This window comes from Hyperoodon ampullatus (assembly GCF_949752795.1).
Source record: "Hyperoodon ampullatus genome assembly, chromosome: 4".
Lineage (NCBI taxonomy): Eukaryota > Metazoa > Chordata > Mammalia > Artiodactyla > Ziphiidae > Hyperoodon > Hyperoodon ampullatus.
In genome coordinates this window covers 161,995,241-162,013,172 of record NC_136917.1, presented here as the reverse complement: position 1 = coordinate 162,013,172, position 17,932 = coordinate 161,995,241, and the positions used below count along the sequence as shown (strand labels likewise).

The 17,932-nt window shown below is 42.7% G+C and overlaps 1 protein-coding gene across 1 annotated transcript; it reads right to left on the bottom strand.

The window, feature by feature from the left end:
- Positions 1 to 4,767: 4,767 nt before the first annotated feature.
- On the bottom strand, positions 4,768 to 16,491 carry LOC307051536 (cytoplasmic 60S subunit biogenesis factor ZNF622-like). The gene is made up of 6 exons (XM_079701943.1): positions 15,854 to 16,491; positions 14,915 to 15,175; positions 14,536 to 14,698; positions 11,263 to 11,375; positions 6,411 to 6,554; positions 4,768 to 5,041 (listed from the first exon to the last, which is right to left on the bottom strand). Exons 1-6 carry the CDS (start codon positions 16,461 to 16,463, stop codon positions 4,914 to 4,916), a joined length of 1,419 nt encoding a protein of 472 aa, XP_079558069.1. The 5' UTR covers positions 16,464 to 16,491; the 3' UTR covers positions 4,768 to 4,913.
- Between the last annotated feature and the right edge of the window lie 1,441 nt (positions 16,492 to 17,932).

Below are 17,932 nucleotides of genomic sequence, written 5' to 3'. Positions count from 1 at the left end.
ACTGGGATAAACAAAACAATGTATATATTTCAAGCCTCTCTAAAAGTAAAGCAGAAGATGGTTTTATAAAGTAGATAACTTGTTTTCTCTTTCCCTCTATCGTTCACATATGGTTCTTCAAGCATCTGTTCCTTCTTCAGGTCATTATTTCCTCCCTGCCTCCTCCCATCCATTTCCATGACCCATTTCAGCATCTTTACACTCTCCATTTTTTTTTTTTTTTTTTTACTTTTCCTTCAAACGGACATTATTTTCTCCACCATGTTAGATTTCCCACCGGCTGCAATTCTCCTGCAGTCTCCTGGAGATCCTTCTCTTTCCTCTTAGTATATCCTACATCACATAGAGATAATCACACTAATTCCTCTCAGCCATTTTTCCTCCTGTGTCACTCCTTTTGTTCAAGAATGGTTATCTGTTGCCCATTGATGAAGTTTAAATTCCTTGCCTGGTTTTCAGTATCTCCTGAGACTAGGAAGAGGGCCCTCACCTCTCCCCTGTGCTACCTATATCTCCAGCAATATCTGTGGTTTTTTTCCAGACTACCAAGCAATTCTCCAACAGCAGCTGGGAGTTCTCCAATTCAACTCAATTCTGACACTGTTTACCTGGAGATGATGTCAGATCCCACAGTCCTGCAAGACTTGCCCCACTTTACATGTGAATCCCAAGTCTTCTGACCAACTGGCTATAAATCAGAAGTTCTGACGATCCCCTCCTCAGGTTTGATTAATTTGCTAGAGTAGCTCACAGAATTTTGGAAACTAGTTTACTTACTAGATTACCAGTTTATTCAAAGGATATTAAAGGATATAAATGAACAGCCAGATGAAGAGATACGTAGGGTGAGGTCCACAGAGATCTGAAACATGGGAGCTTCTGTTCCCATGGAGTTTGGGCTGCACCATCCTCTCAGCTGGGCTACCTAAGGGCTTTCCAAAAGTCAAGTTGTTAACATAACAAAAGATACCTTTATCACTCTCATTACTGAGTAGTATTCCATTGTATATATGTACCACATCTTCTTGTCCATTCATCTGTCAATGGACATTTAGGTTGTTTCCATGTCTTGGCTGATGTGAATAGTGCTGCTATGAACATAGGGGTGCACGTATCTTTTTGGATTATAGTTTTGTATGGATATATGCCCAGGGGTGGATTTCTGTCATATGGTAATCCTATTTTTGGTTTTTGAAGAACCTCCATACTGTCTTCCATAGTGGCTGCACCAATTTATATCCCCACCAGCAGTGTACAAGGATTCCCTTTTCTCCACGTCCTCTCCAACATGTGTTATTTGTAGACGTTTTGATGATGGCCATTCTGACAGGTGTGAGATGATACCACGTTGTGGTTTTGATTTGCATTTCTCTAATGATTAGTGATGTTCAGCATCCTTTCATGTGTTTGTTGGCAATCTGTATATCTTCTTTGGAGAAATATCTACTTAGGTCTTCTGCCCATTTTCCAATTGGATTCTTTGTTTTTCTGATATTGAGTTGTATGATCTGTTTGAACATTTTTGATATTAACCCCTTGTCGGTCACATCATTTGCAAATATTTTCTTCCATTCATCGGGTTGTCTTTTCGTTTTTATGGCTGGTTTCCTTTGCTGTGAAAAACCTTTTAAGTTTAATTGGGTCCCACTTGTTTATTTTTCTGATATTTATTTTGCCTTAGGAGACTGATCAAAGAAAACATTGGTACAATATATGTCAAAAACTCTTCTGCCTGTGCTCTCCTTTTAGGAATTTTATGGCTTCAGGTCTCACATTTAGGTCTTTAAGCCATTTTGAGTTTATTTTTGTTTATGGTGTAGGGGAATAGTCTAACCTCATTGTTTTACATGTAGCTGTCCAGTTTTCCCGGCACCACTTCTTGAAGAGACTGTATTTTCTCCATTGTATATTCTTACCTCCTTTGTCATAGGATGATTGACCATGGGTACATGGGTTTATTTCTGGGTCTGTTCCATTGATCTATGTGTCTGTTTTTATTCTGATACTAAGCTATTTGATTACTGTAGCACGGTAGTATACTTTGAAGTCTGGGAGGGTTACACCTCTAGCATTGTTCTTATTTCATTATATGCCAACAAATTGGACAAACCTAGAAGAAATGTACAAATTTCTAGAAACATACATCCTACCAAGACTGAGTCAAGAAGAAACAGATGATTTGAATAGACCAATCACTAGAAGCAAATTTAAAAACAAACAAACTGGGCTTCCCTGGTGGCGCAGTGGTTGAGAGTCCGCCTGCCGATGCAGGGGACACGGGTTCGTGCCCCAGTCCGGGGAAATCCCACATGCCGCGGGGCGACTGGGCCCGTGAGCCATGGCCGCTGAGCCTGCGCGTCCGGAGCCTGTGCTCCGCAATGGGAGAGGCCACAACAGTGAGAGGCCCGCGTACGGCAAAAAGAAAAAAAAAAAAAAAAAAAAAAAAAAAAAAAAAAAAAAAAACAAACAAACTCCCAGCAAATAAAAATCCAGGGCAGGATGGCTTCACAGGGGATTTTTACCAAACATATAAAGAAAAGCTAATACCTGTCCTTCTAAAACCATTCCTAAAAATTGAAGAGGAAGGAAATTCATTCTACGAGGCCAGCATTACCCTGAACCAAAACCAGACAAGACACTACAAAAAAAACCCCCAAATTGCAGGCCAATATCTTTTATGAATATAGATGTAAAAATCCTCAACAAAATATCAGCAAACCAAATCCAACAATACATTAAAAGGATCATACACCATGATCATGTTGGATCTATTCCAGGGTCACAAGGATGGTTCAACATATGCAAATCAATGTGATAAACCATATTAAAAAAAGAAATAAAAACCACATGTTCATCTCAATAGATGCAGAAGAACCATTTGACAAAATTCAACATCCATTCATGATAAAAACTTTCATCAAAGTGGGTATAGAAGGAACAATCTCAACATAATAAGGGTCATTTATGACAAATCCACAGCCAACATAATACTCAATGGTGAAAAGCTGAAAGCCTTCCTGCTAAATATAGGGACAAGTATGCCCACTCTTACCACGTCTATTCAACATAGTATTGGAAGTCCTAGCCACAGCAATCAGACAAGAAAAAGAAATAAAATGTATCCAAATTGGAAAGGTAGAGGTAAAACTGTCATTATTTGCAGATAAGAGGATACTCTATATAGAGGAAATAAAGTCTCCACCAAAACCTTTTAGAACTAATAAATGAATTCAGCAATGTTGCAGGATACAAGATTAATATACAGAAATCAGTTGCATTTATATACACTAATAATGAAATATCAAAAAGTAAAAAAAAAAAAATTCCCATTTTTAAGTCACTCCAAAAACATAAATAAATACCCAGGAATAAACGAAACCAAGGAGGTGAAAGACCTATACTGTAAACACTATAAAACACTGATGAAGGAAACTGATGCTGATTCAAAGAAATTGAAAGATATCCCGTGCTCCTGGATTGGAAGAATTAATATTATTGAAATGGTCATACTACCCAAAGCAATCTACAGACTTAATGCAGTCCCTATCAAAATACCCATGACATTCATCAGAACTAGAATATATAATCCTAAAATTTTTGTGGAGCCACAGACAGTGAATAAGCACATAATAAGTGAAAAACCGCAGAAAGGAAACCAAAACTGACAAGAGCTATAACACAATATTATGTACATTCAGTTAAATATAAAGTAAAAACACACCTCATGCCAAGCACTAGATCATTTCCCAGGACATAGATTTAAAGATGTGTCAAACACAAGAGGGTGGGTACTCGTGTGACGAGAATGTTAGAAAAACAGGATAAAGGAGTAAAATTAAAACTAGGGAACCCTCCACTGTTGGGATAGTGAACCTGTGTACTGAGGAAATATTAATTCAACTCTGCATCCCAAGTAAGAAAAGACATATCTCTAGCAAACGACAGCTGGTGAATACACACTAAAGGCAAGCAAAATCTCCTGGCATCCTTGAACTCATTCCTTAGAAAGACCACTGAACTGACCAGAACATCGCCTTCCTCAGTGGGGTACCTGCTCCACCAGAGAGAACGTGAACCACTTATTTTGTGGTGGGGACTGAGTGATGGGTCCCTTGCTCATATAATTAACCACACAACAACCTGTGAGGTAATAAGTCCTTCATTTTACGGATTTTAAAGACCAAATCACTTTTCCAATGTCAAGAAGTTAGCTCAATGGATTTTGAACTTCATGTTTACTTTCATTTTCAATATATCATGGCCTTGCTGTAAACCGTATAAACTGTGAATCCATTGAGAGACTGAACCCTGAAAACATTTACACATTTTACATTTATTTTCTTCCCCCTCTAAAGGCAGCCCTGGATCACATTTAGAAATAAAGAACTTTTACAGCAAACCACTGACATGCCCTTTTACTTTCCCTGGATTTAATGAAAGTGCCCAGAGACTGTCACCACCTCTGGAGCCACAACGTTCCAAGAGGGACATTCAACTCTGCTCCTCCAGAAGCTTCAAAGCCCCCTTACATAGGTCCCAGCGCCATGATATGGTAAGGTGTTCTTCTGAAAATTAAACCAGATTTGGAGGAGACAAGCCGCTCTTGAATTCCCCACACTATTCTGACAGCCCTAAATCAGTTTCAAGCCGAGACAACAAAGCAACTCTCAGAAGGGCAGGGCCTGCGTCCAGGTGACACAGCACTCACTTTGTAAAAACACAACATTTCAACCCTGTCCAAAAATTACACTGGAGAGCCAATATGATTCTGACTTTTATTATCAGGTCAGGACAGAGGAAGTACAGGGAGAAGTAGCAGCGTAAGGGTCTGTTGTCCGATCCGGCTTCCACGGGTCCCCAGGCAAGGAGGACGCTTGTGCAGGAGACGGATGATGACTCAATCCCTGGCCGACTCAGAACAGCACCTGGGGCCTGAAGTGCATCTGCTTGGTGGCGTTGTTCCTCATCCCCATCTTCAGCATCCATTTTGACTTCATCCTTTGGACATACTGCATGTCCCGCTGGCGCACGAGAGCTGCTCCTGGGGTTGGAAAGGGGATAAGAAATGAGGCAAAGGTCTGTGACCTGTGATCAGAGAAGACCCAACTTGGCAGGGAATCAAAGCTAGTTTCGGGTATGTGGGTTCTTATATTTAAACAAGAGTTATTATCTGGGGTCTCTATCCAATGGGCCTTGGGGGTTTATTGCATACCAGAACTTCTCTCTATATACATTTTTCTGGGATGAGCCTCTTTAGTTTTCATCATCTGAAAAGGTCTATAAGCCCAAAAGGTGAAGCCCCACTGACCAAAAGGGACAGAGAAAGGCAGACTATAAACCAAGTCAGACAAGAAGTCCTGACAAGACTAAGATGAAGTCAGTGTCCACTAGATTCAAGTGCCCTCACAGCTCACAGGAAGCCATAGTGAAGGAACCCACGTGTAATATAAACACAGAGGCATTTACAATGGATTCCAGTGTCAGAGCTTCCCAGGCCATCAGAAGGCAGCTCTCCCCCTTCTCTCTCTACTACTTTCAGTGGATTGAGGTTCTCCTTGAAGACAGCAATCTCAACAATTTCAGAAGATAGCCTCCTTTATTCTTCTGACTCTTACAACATTTACTATGGGAAAACTACAAAAAGGACTGACAGCTGGCCTTTAGTATGTACATGTACTAGTCATACATGCTTTATGATATTCAACCTGCACAATTCTACAAGGCAGGTCCTATTATTATCACCTCCATTTTGTAAGTGAAAAAACAGGAGGCTTCGATTAATTAAATTACTCATATTCATGTTATAAGTACCAACAAGAGTATCAGGGAAGTCATGTTTGACTCCACAGCTCAAGCTATTGACATAAGAATACCATTCATTCCCCTGTGAAACATCCAGGAGAATTTCAACCTCAGATGATCACTAAACAATTTTTTTTTTTCGGTACACGGCCCTCTCACTGTTGTGGCCTCTCCTGTTGCGGAGCACAGGCTCCGGACGCGCAGGCTCAGCGGCCATGGCTCACGGGACAAGCCGCTCCGCGGCATGTGGGATCTTCCCAGACTGGGGTACAAACCCATGTCCCCTGCATCAGCAGGCAGACTCTCAACCACTGTGCCTCCAGGGAAGCCCAACAATTATTTTTATTACTATTATCTTCTGAAAAATTAGTGGTATATATGCAGTTTTTAGAAAGTTACTGTGCCAGGAATATGAAGTTTTAAAGTCATGGAGCTTTGGGCTTATTGCCAAAAATGTCTCAAGTGGTCACAGAAGCTCCCAGAGCCAAGAAGCTAAGTTTCCCCTAGAGAGGACCCACAAGGACAAAGAAAAAAAAAATCCAGTTCACCCGAGGCCCTTTGTGTGATGCAAGTTCCTGGGCTGGTCCTTGTGGTCCACATGGACGTACCTGTGCTGCCAGTCCAGCCCAGGGCTCTGTACTGCTGGAGGACCCGGCCCACGGCCTTCTGATTCTTAGCAACTGCCACAGCTCTTGACAAGCCAAACCGCTGTTTGTAGTATCTCATCAAGGAGCGATGACCCACTCTGGCACCTGTTTTTCAAAAGAACAATATTGAAGCACTGAGTTGGATCATTTTTCAAAATGGAGCCATAAAGCAAGGGCTTTCCCAATCAGAATTTTCACTTTTATCTAGCTGGAAAATGCATGTGACAGAAGAAACAGTGCTCTACTGGCTGAAGAAAGATGAAGCCACATGTTAAAAAATAAAGGAAGGAGTAGAGAGATTTAAGAAAAGAGACAACAGTAAAAAGCTAAAGCATTTCCCCTAAGATCAGGAACAAGACAAAGATGCCCACTTTTACCACTTTTATTCAACATAGTTTTGGAAGTCCCAGCCACAGCAATCAGAGAAGAAGAAGAAATAAAAGGAATCCAAAATAGAAAAGAAGTAAAACTGTCACTGTTTGCAGATGACATGATGCTATACATAGAAAGTCCTAAAGATGCTACCAGAAAGCTACTAGAGCTCATCAATGAATTTGGTAAAGTTTCTGGATACAAAATTAATACACAAAAATCTGTTGCATTTCTATACATTAACAACAAAAGATCAGAAAGAAATTAAGGAAATATTCCCATTTACGAAGATATCAAAAAGAATAAAATACCTAGGAATAAACCTACCTAAGGAGGCAAAAGACCTGTACTCCAAAAACTGTAAGATGCTGATGAAAGAAACTGAAGAGGATACAAACAGATGGAAAGATGTAAGTCCCCTACATACGAACCTTCAAGCTGTGAACATTCAAAGATGCGAACGTGTATTCCATCAACGTCACACGTAAGTGAAACTGCAGTTTGCCGTCTCCTATTCCTGACAATCCTTCAGCTCTACCATCTCCCACCTCCTCTCCCTCCTCCAGTCAGTAACTCTTCTTGCCTGTGCACTCGATGCCAGCCCCTGTGTGCCAGCTGTTGTACTGTACTACTGTATTTTTCAAGGTACTGTACTGTAAGATTAAAAATGTTTTCTTTATTTTTTGTGTGTTTGTTTGTTTTTTATGTGTTATTTGTGTGAAAAGTACTATAAACCTATCATAGTACAGTACTATATAGCCAATTGTGTTAGTGGGGTACCGAGGCTAACTTTGTTGGACTTACGAACAAATTGGAATTATGAATGCGCTCTGGGAACCCAACTTGTTCATATGTAGGGGACCTACTGTACTGTGTTCTTGGATTGGAAGAATCAATATTTGTTAAAATGACCATACTACCCAAGGCAATCTACAGATTCAGTGCAATCCCTATCAAATTACCAATGGCATTTTTCACAGAACTAGAACAAAAATTTTTTTAATTTGTGCAGAAACACAGAAGACTCCAAAATAGCCAAAACAACCTAGAGAAAGAAGAACAGTGCTGGAGGAATCAGGCTGCTTGACTTCAGACTATACTATAAAGCTACAGTCATCAAAACAGTATGGTACTGGCACAAAAACAGATACACAGATCAATGGAACAGGACAGAGAGCCCAGAAATAAACCCACACACTTACAGTCAATAATCTATGACAAAGGAGGCAAGAATATACAACAGAGAAAAGACAGTCTTTTCAATAACTGGTGCTGGGCAAATTGAACAGCTACATGTAAAAGAATGAAATTAGAACATTCTCTAACACTATATACAAAAATGAACTCAAAATGGATTAAAGACCTAAATGTAAGACCGGATACTCTAAAAACTCCTAGAGGAAAGCACAGGCAGAACAATCTTTGACATAAATTGCAGCAATATTTTTTTGGATCTGTCTCCTAGAGTAATGGAAATAAAAACAAAAATAAACAAATGGAACCTAATTAAACTAAAAAGTTTTTGCACAGCAAAGGAAACCATAAACAAAATGAAAAGACAACCTACAGACTGGGATAAAATATTTGCAAATGATGCTACCAACAAGAGATTAATTTCTAAAACATACAAATAGCTCATACAGCTTAATATCAAAAAAAACCAACCCAATCAAAAAATGGGCAGGAGACCTAAACAGACATTTCTCCAAAGAAGATGTACATACAGATGGCCAAGAGGCACATGAAAAAATGCTCAATATCACTAATTATTAGAGAAATGCAAATCAAAACTACAATGAGGTATCACATCACACCTGTCAGAATGGCCATCATCAAAAAGCCTACAAATAATAAATGCTAGAGAGGGTGTGGAGAAAAAGGAACCCTCCTACGCTGCTGGTGGGAATGTAAATTGTTGCATCCACTATGAAGAACAATATAGAGGTTCCTTAAAAAACTAAAAATAAGGTTACCATATGATCCTGCAATCCTACCCCTGGGCATATACTGGGAGAAAACTCTAATTTGAAAAAATACATGCATCCCAAAGTTCACAGCAGCACTATTTACAACAGCCAAGACATGGAAGCAACTTAAACGTCCATCGACAGATGAATGGATAAAGAAGATGTGGTACTATATATACAATGGAATACTACTCAGCCATAAAAAAAGAATGAAATAATGCCATTTGCAGCAACATGGATGGACCTAGACATTATCACATTAAGTGAAGCAAGTCAGAGAAAGACAAATACCATATGGTATCACTTATATGTGGAATCTAAAAAAAAAATGATACAAATGAACTTATTTGCAAAACAGAAATAGACTCATGGACATAAAAAACAAACTTAGGGTTACCAAAGGGGATAGCGGGTGTGGAGGGGAGATAAATTAGGAGTTTGGGATTAACATATACACACTACTATATATAAAATAAACAACAAGGACCTACTGTGTACCACAGGGGACTATATTCAATATCTAGTAGTAACCTATAATGGAAAAAAATCTGAAAAAATATATATAAACTGAATCACACTGCTGTACACCTAAAGTAACAAAACACTGTAAATTAACTATACTTCAATAAAAAAGAGAGAGAGAGAGACAATGGTAAGTCACTGTCAAATGCAAATCTCAGCATCTGTACTTACTTATAAAGAAGTGCCTCCCTAGAAATTCACATAGCTGCCCCTACTAATACAGATAAAAGTGCCCTAGGAGGTAAGGAATTTTAACTTTTTTTTTTAATAGAAAAGAGATTAAGCACAGATAATGGCCCTGATGTTTAGGTCTATAAGCCACAGTCTGAGTCTAGAATAGAAACCAATCCACTTTTTCTTTGCTTAAATTCTCTACTGCGGTGGTTCTCAAACAGGCGATTTTATCCCCAGAGGACACGTGGCAATGACTGGAGATATTTCTGGCTGTCACAGCTAGAGGGAGGCTCCTGACACCTAGTGGGTGGAGGCCAGGGATGCGGCTAAACATCGTACAATGCACAGCACAGCCCCCAAAACAAAGAATTATCTGCCCCAAACGTCCACAGTGCTGAGGCTGGGAAACCCTGCCCTACTGCTTTCTAAATGATGGAAGTCGCCTGGTACATGGGAATTTTAAAAGATGATTAAGCTGAATTTTCCCTACAGCTTTTGCTTATTTGTAAGGATCTGGTAAAACCATGCCAGTGGGTCAAGCTTTAAACAGACTAAGACTATTAAACAGTCAAGACTATTAAACAAATAGTCTTGGAAGATGAGATTAGGTCCTCTGTAATAATACTTAGGCCTGTTTTGCTACTATGTATTGTACAGGCCCCAATATTGTACCGCCTTATAGCTGCCCTACCACTGTAGAAGAATTATATCCTCAAGACAGGTTCTGCCTGCACTTTCCTTTCACTGTCATTGTCTAAAGCTGCCCTTAGCCTTAGAAGGTTGTCACTCTGGGTTAAGCGGGGCTCTCTATACCTAAGCCGTGATATTCCAGGTGGAGAGCAGCACCCCCAGGGTGGCTTCCTCATGGCAGACGTCTCCACTGGCAATGTGGCTGTTCCTGCTCCCACCATCACTGCACATCTCCCAGGCAGCGGAGAGAAGTGGGGAAAGGGCTTCACTGACAAGTCCATGATCCTGGGTAAATTACTCAACCTGTCTAAGCTTCAGCTGGCTCATATGTCAAATAAGGATAATAGAATCTAACTCAAAGGCTTGATGTAAAGATAAAATAATATATCTGCCTGAATGTGCTAACTGCTCAGAAAATACAAGGTATTATTAGGATCTTATTATCTTATCATCCCATTCCCTGTCCTTTTTAAATGTGTCTTCTGTAGCTGTTCCCATTCTTCTCAGATAATCATAACACTATAAACAGTATTAGATGCTTCTCATATTCTTGGCTTTTCTCCATCTTTTCATATCTGGGATAAATTCTCACCATCATGCAACATGTATCCAAAAGGAGAAGGCAGAATTCAAACTCTAAGCCTCCCTGCTACACCAGAATATGGACAGGAAACCTGGGTGCTGTCAATCAGATCCACCCATGCCAGACTAACATGTGCAAGTCTGAGCACATGGAAACAGGAATCAGTTCAAGGAATAAGAGCAAAGTCAAGTTTAACAAGAAAAACCTGTATGGGGCCAAAAAAACAGGTAATAAACAGAATACAAAAGGTCTATGTATTGAAAAGAAAGGCAATGACTGACTAAAGCATTACGAACCACAACAAAAGTGAAAAAAACATTGATGCAATTTAAACAAAACAGCCAAGACAGAGCTACGGGGCAGAGTTTACCTCATCCGGGGGAACACAAACACACACTTGAAGTTGTAGGGTCTCTCCCCTCGGTGTGGAAGGGAAGTGATGGGAACACGCCTCTCCGATAATCTCAGCAGCATGCAGCTATGTATTTTGGACAACTGCACTTACCAGAAGGGAGGATCAGCTCCATGGTGTCGTCATCATATTCCAAGGCCCTTTCTGAGGACAAGTCCTCAGTCTCATCAGGGTCCTCCCCTTCCTTGTGACCTGGGTAGCTACTCCTGGAACCATGGAATGGCATTAATACATAGACCAAGACCTCAAATTTAACTAAAAGACATATATTTTATTTGTCAATGTGAAAAACCCACTTGCTACCTAAAGGGGTGGGGGGACAGGGATAAACAGATGCAGAACTTGCCAGCTGGAGGATTTTGGAGGAAAAAACAACTTGTTAGCATTTTTCTGTAGTAAAATATACAAGTTACCAATGAACTTAAAGTGGACCACAGACTTAAATGTAAAATGCATAAAAACTCGTAGAAGATAACATGGGACAAATTCTAGATGACTTAAGGTTTGCTGACAACTTTTTAGGTACCATACCAAAAGCACAGTCCATGAAAGAAAGAATGGATAAGATGAACTTCATTCAAATTAAAAACTTCTGCTCTGTGAAAAGCATTGTTGAGAGAATTAAAATACACGACACAGACTTGGGAAAAATATTTGCAGAAGACACAGCTGATAAAGGACTGTTATCCAAATATAGGAAGAACCCTTAAAACTCAACAATAAGGGCTTCCCTGGTGGCACAGTGGTTAAGAATCCGCCTGCCAATGCAAGGGACACGGGTTTGATCCCTGGTCCAGGAAGATCCCACATGCCACAGAGCAACTAAGCCCATGAACCATGACTACCGAGCTTGCGCTCTAGAGCCCACGAGCCACAACTACTTAGCCCGTGTGCCACAACTACTGAAGCCTGCACGCCTAGAGCCCGTGCTCTGTAACAAGAGAAGCCACCGCAATGAGAAGACCACACACCGGAACGAAGAGTAGCCCCCTCTTGCCGCAACTAGAGAAAGCCTGCGTGCAACGAAGACCCAACGCAGCCAAAAATAATAAATAAAAGACCCCAAAAAACAAAAAACTCAACAGTAAGAAAATAAACAACCCGATTAAAAAATGACCCAAAGACCTTAACAGATTCCTCACTAAGAAGATATACACATGGCAGATAAGCATGTAAAGAGATGCTCCACTTCATATGTCATCAGAGAAATGCAAATTAAAACAGTGAAATACTACGACACACCTATCAGAATGGCCAAAATCCAGAACACGGACAAGACCAAATGCTGGTGAAGCTGTGAATCAATAAGAACTCTCACTCAGTGATACTGGGAATGCCAAAGGGTACAACCACTGTGGAAGACAGTTCGGAAGGTTCTGGCAAAAGTGGATATACTCTTACCATAAGATCCAACAATTTTGCTGCTTGGTATTCACCCAAAGGAACTGAAACTTATGTCCATACAAAAACCTACAAATGGAGGTTTATAGCAGTTTGATTCACAACTGCTAAAACATGGAAACAACCAAGATGTAATTCAGTAAGCAAATAAACTATGGTACATCCAGACAGTGAAATATTTTTGGAATTTACCAAAAAGAAATGAGTTATCAAACCAGAAGACATGGAGGAACCTTATATGCACATTACTAAGTGAAAGAAGCCAGTCTGAAAAGGCTACATACTGTATAATTCTAACTATACTATGTTTTGGAAAAACTATGGTGACATTAAAGATGCCAGGGATTGGGGTGGAGGACAGTGATGAACAGGCAGAGAACACAGAGGATTTGTAGGTCAGGGAAACTACTGAGTATGATACTTTAATGGTGGATACATGTCATTATATTTATATGTACATTTGTCCAAACTCATAGACTGGACAACACCAAAAGTGAACCCTAAACTATGGACTTTGAGTAATAATTGATGGGGCAATATAGGTTAACCAACTGTAACAAATGTACCACTGGGGGATGCTGATGATGAGGGAGGCTGTGCACCTGTGTGGTACGGAGTATATAAGAAATCACTGTACCTACTGCTCAGCTTTGCTGTGAACCTAAAATTGGTTTTTAAAGAGTGAGCAAATGACCTATAACTGAATTCTTTCCCCTAGTATTTGATTCTCTTTAGGAAGGTTGCAAACCAGAAAGTAAGAGGAAGAGAATGGAGATTGGGGATGCGGCTCTTGGTAATTTAACAATTTAAAAAACATGTTTTAGAAGAAAACTCTAGGCCAGTAGAACTCTATAAGGTTGAAATTTTCTTTCTGGGTTCAACTATGTTGCTACCAGTCACATGTGCTTTGAAATGTAGGCAGTGCCAACTGAAAACTTCAATATTTAAATTTTTAGATCAATCTTTAATTAACTAGTCATGTGAGCACCCTTAGTATTTATCATACCACACACTTTGTTCCTAGAAATATTCACAAGTACACATAAAAAATAATTTGAGAAATGCACGCTAAAATGCGAATAGTAAGGCAGATAACCCAATAGAAAACCACACAAAAGACTTGATCAGACACTTCACAAGATATGAGCTAGCTGGCCAATTAGTATGTAAAGGGTTCTCAACTGCATCAGTCCTCATCAGGGAAATTTAAATTAAAACCACAATGGATACCCCTATAGGGCCACCAAAGTGGCTATAATGAAAAACTCTCTGTCAGGACAAGTGAGAAATGAGAAATCAGGAGGAAAATGCAAAAGGACAACTTAAAAGACCAGCACTTTCCTGAACACCTGTATTAGGTGGACTCTGCACACCTGGCACGGTCATTATACACACCTGCTTGCAGAGCACACCCATGCTAGGTCATAGGCACACTAACACTAAGAACCAGCTGTTCCAGAATTTCTAGCATGGATTCGTTGCATGATGTAGGAAATATTCAAGATTCTAGGTAAAGGTGGAATAATTTCACCAACAAGTGATTGGGACAGGCCTGGTGCAGCCACTAGCTCAAGTCCCTTAGGAGACAGCCTGTGATTCAAGGGCTCTCAGGGAAACCAAGATGTGAAGCCTAACTTCCCTGCCTCTGTTCCTGAGGTAACTGGCAAAACTGAACTTCTGACCATGGAAACCACAACAAGCAAAAACAAGTTTTCAAACCACACAAACTGACGGTTTGGGCCTGAGATCTTCTCTGGCTCAGATATGTAAGTTTAACTCTGTGATACTCAGTTTCTCATCTACAGAATGAGAGGAAATAACGACCTCCTAAAGAAGTGTGCTAAGAGGTATGAAGAATACGATACTGGACAGAGCCAGACACAGACAGTTATCGGGTAGGGGCACATGCGAATCCAATGCAAATGTGATCAGCTGGCTTCACTCGCTATTACAAACCAGACTTACCTAAAATCGTAGAAGTCTGCAAATTCCAAAAGCGCATCCCCATCTGTGAAGAGCTTGCAGTGACTCCTGTCATTCATGTGAGCCTGTACAGCTTCCGTGGAGTAGAAGGACTTCCCCCTCTCATTGCACCACAAGCAAATCTTCCCCACACCAACCTTCTCTCCTGGAAAAATAAGTTTGAGAAAAAAATAGGAAAGCAGCTTTTTGCAGCCAGATTAGGGCTCACTGTCGATGTCCACAATTCAAAAAACAGCCATCAAGTTTCTGATTTTCACAAAATCGGCCTGTCATTTAATCCAAGATTGAGGAGAAGCCCCAAACTAATGCCCCCAATAATGTGGTATTTTGTCATTCAAAAGGAAAATACGACTGAACTTACCCAAATATTTAATCAGTCCCTTAAGATCTGAAAGATACTCTACATCAGGAATAAAGAAGCTGTGGACTTGAGTCATATGAGCCACATTCTTCGTGAGGGAGCTTGAATGATGGGGACAAAATAAGCAGTCCGTTATGGGGATGGCACCAAGAGGGGTGCTTCCTCCAGCCTCTTCCTCCGCTGCCTCCTCCTCCTCCTCCTCCTCCGTGGCTTCAGCATCCTCACATTCCAGTTCCTCATCAGAATCAATATCCTCCCAGTCTGCAAGCCAGAGATTTGAAAAACAAAGTTAGCTGGAGATCTCAAAGTCAGCCACTCATCCACCACACACCACTTGGCATGGCTAAGGAATGCCTTCCTCCTTCTTTATCAGCGCACAGTAAACCCCTTGGAGGAAGCACGTGCTCCTTTCCTATTCTTATGTGAACACATGCAATCAGCGTCAGGGGGATGAGGGAAAAATAGCTCATTAAGTCAAGAAGCTTAGGTTGCTGGCTCCAGCCTCACACTGCAAGTTAGCTAGCCGATTCTGAGCACCTCAAACTCAGAGCAAAGCCATCATGACCGGAAACCCAATGGAATTAAACATTCGGCAGCACATGGTGTGAGGGTACTATGTTCTCTTGCATACGTTGACAATCTCCTCCTTCAACAGAGAAGGCATCCCTTCATTCTACAAATATTTACTAAGTAACTATGCCCCCCACCCCCCGTTAAGGTTTCAGTCCCCGAATCGACCACAGTGAGCTAAACACACAAAATGCCCTGTGGGGGTGCTGGCCACAGCAGCCACTTCTGAAACCAAGGAAACACCCTCACGCATCACCTTCACCTGAAAACGGACACCTCCCCCCCTCCAACCTCAAAGATAAACTGGAGGCTTGAGGACCAGACCCGCCCCCCGCCCCGCCCCGCCCCGCCCCCCAGACAGGCCCCCACCATCTGCATCCAGGTCCTCCTCACTCTCCTCCTCCCCTTGCTGTTTGGCCAACTTCTTCGCCTGCTGTTCAAACCACTGCAGCCGGGGAGGCTTCTCGGCCGGGTCTCGCTGCTGAGTCCCACGTCCTCCAGCGGCCACGGTCACGGGACTCCGGGACTCCGCCTCGGGCGCTGGGGCCGCCTTCTTGGGAGACGTGGACGGCTGGGCCTTGATGACCTGCTGGATGGCCGCGTTCACCGCATCCCTGTCCACACTGTCCACGCCCAGTCCTTTCTCCAAGTTCTTTTCATTCAGGATCGCCACTTTCCGACTCACCGCCTCCTTCTCCAGCTCCACGTGCCGCCGGGACCTCAGATGGTTTTCGTAGGCCTTGAACGAGGCAAACTTCTTACTGCAGACGGTGCAGTAGGTGGCCGCGCCCTTGCTCTCCGGCTCCGCCAGGGCCCGCTGCGCCCGCACCCGCTCCTGGAAGCCCTCGGCGCCGACCGGGGCCATGCCGGCCACTTTGCGCTTCAGGTTGTAGCGGTGCCAGTCCGTCTTGTAGTGGGCCCGCTGCGCCTCCGCGTCGTCCAACAGCGCCCGGCAGGTGTTGCAGGTGTAGGTCGCCATCGCCAGCCGGTAAATAAGAGGCGAACCGAGGCAGCAGTCTAGCGACCACTGAGCGCCCTGACCCCACCACACACTAGGACCGTAAACCTCAAAGCCCACGAAGAGCCGGACTGTGAGCTGACTTCCGGACTGGATCGAATTATTCCCGGCCGGACAGGAAGTCCCGCCTCCCGACCTGTAGCCCCGCCCCCGCCGCGGAGAGGCCACAGGCCCCTGGTATGTGGGGAAGCCTGGGAGGGATCCGGCCCCGCCCAGTCGGCCTGAGGTGGGTGTTGATTGGGTTGGCGAAAGCAGGGTTGTGACTGGATGGGCCTGAGGCAGGTGGTGATTGGATGAGCCTGAGACGAGTGGTGATTGAATGGGTGATTGTTGTTTAGGTCTCCGCGAGGTGTGGGATCGGTGGATCCGCGTGAGCTGGGTCGACCAGAAGTAATAGGTGTTCATTGAGTCGACCGAGGTGGGTGTTGCCCTGAGCTGGGTGTGATCGATAGGCCTCGCCCCCGCAGGTTACTGTCCTTTTTGGCTGTGCTGTGAGGCGTGGTGCTGGGAAGGCGACCACCGTGCGGGACGGAGGATTGGGGAACCGGGAGGACTGATGCGTGCGACCGCCCGACCGTCTGGATTCTCTGAGGTCCGCTCCCTGCACCCCTGCAGCCGGGGAGTGGGTGTCACGAAAGCCAGGGATGCTGGTCAGCCCGGGGGTCGGACCGGAGACTCGGGTTGGAGGCTGAGGGAACTCACAGGAAAACCAGAGACTCCCGGCCAGAGCCTCGGCCTTTCTGGGGCGGAAAGGGCGCAGGAGAAACTCCTGGATGGATAGTTTGCACGTCGGAGCGCAGAGTCCAGCCCAGCCGCTGCGCAGTAGAAATAGAATCCCAGACAAGTAGGTCCTCTTAAATCTAATAGTAGCCACGTTTTCATTAAAGCGGAAAGAGAGAGGTAAGATGGCCATATTTTATTTAAGCCAGTATATCAAAAAATAGTAACATTCAACATGTAATCAAGCCAGAAGATTTAGTGAGACATTTTACATTCATTTGTTGGGACTAAATCTTGGCATTCCAGTGCGCATTTTACAATTAACAGCACACCTCAGTTCAGAGGAGCCTCGTGTCCTGTACTTAGTTAACTATGGCATGTCATGCGTAGCAGCCCGATTCTATAGGAAACATGAATGTTAAAGGCGTAGGGAGTTCTTACACTCGTCTGCACGCCTAGCTGAACCAGTCCGTCCTTTTTCAGAATTGGACATTGCATGTTTAAAATCCAAGCGGCCCATAGCACCAAAGAAGATATCGACGTTTTTTAAAATGTAGGTTAAGTCGCATTGTTCTTCTTGCTGAAAGCCTTCAGGGGCTTCCCCTGACTGGGAATAAAGTACAGACACATTCCTGCTCTGGTCTGAATGTTTGTGCCACCCCCCTCAAAAAGAAAAAGAAAATCATATATTGACAAACGAATTCCCAAAG

What these genes read in the sequence shown, in the direction of transcription:
- LOC307051536 (XM_079701943.1), bottom strand. Translation starts at nt 16,463, where the DNA reads ATGGCGACCTACACCTGCAACACCTGCCGGGCGCTGTTGGACGACGCG. An exon ending in GGGACTGATTAAATATTTGG is followed by an intron (nt 14,699 to 14,914) that starts GTAAGTTCAGTC and finishes TTATTTTTCCAG; the next exon opens with GAGAGAAGGTTGGTGTGGGG. An exon ending in GCAGACTTCTACGATTTTAG is followed by an intron (nt 11,376 to 14,535) that starts GTAAGTCTGGTT and finishes CCATGGTTCCAG; the next exon opens with GAGTAGCTACCCAGGTCACA.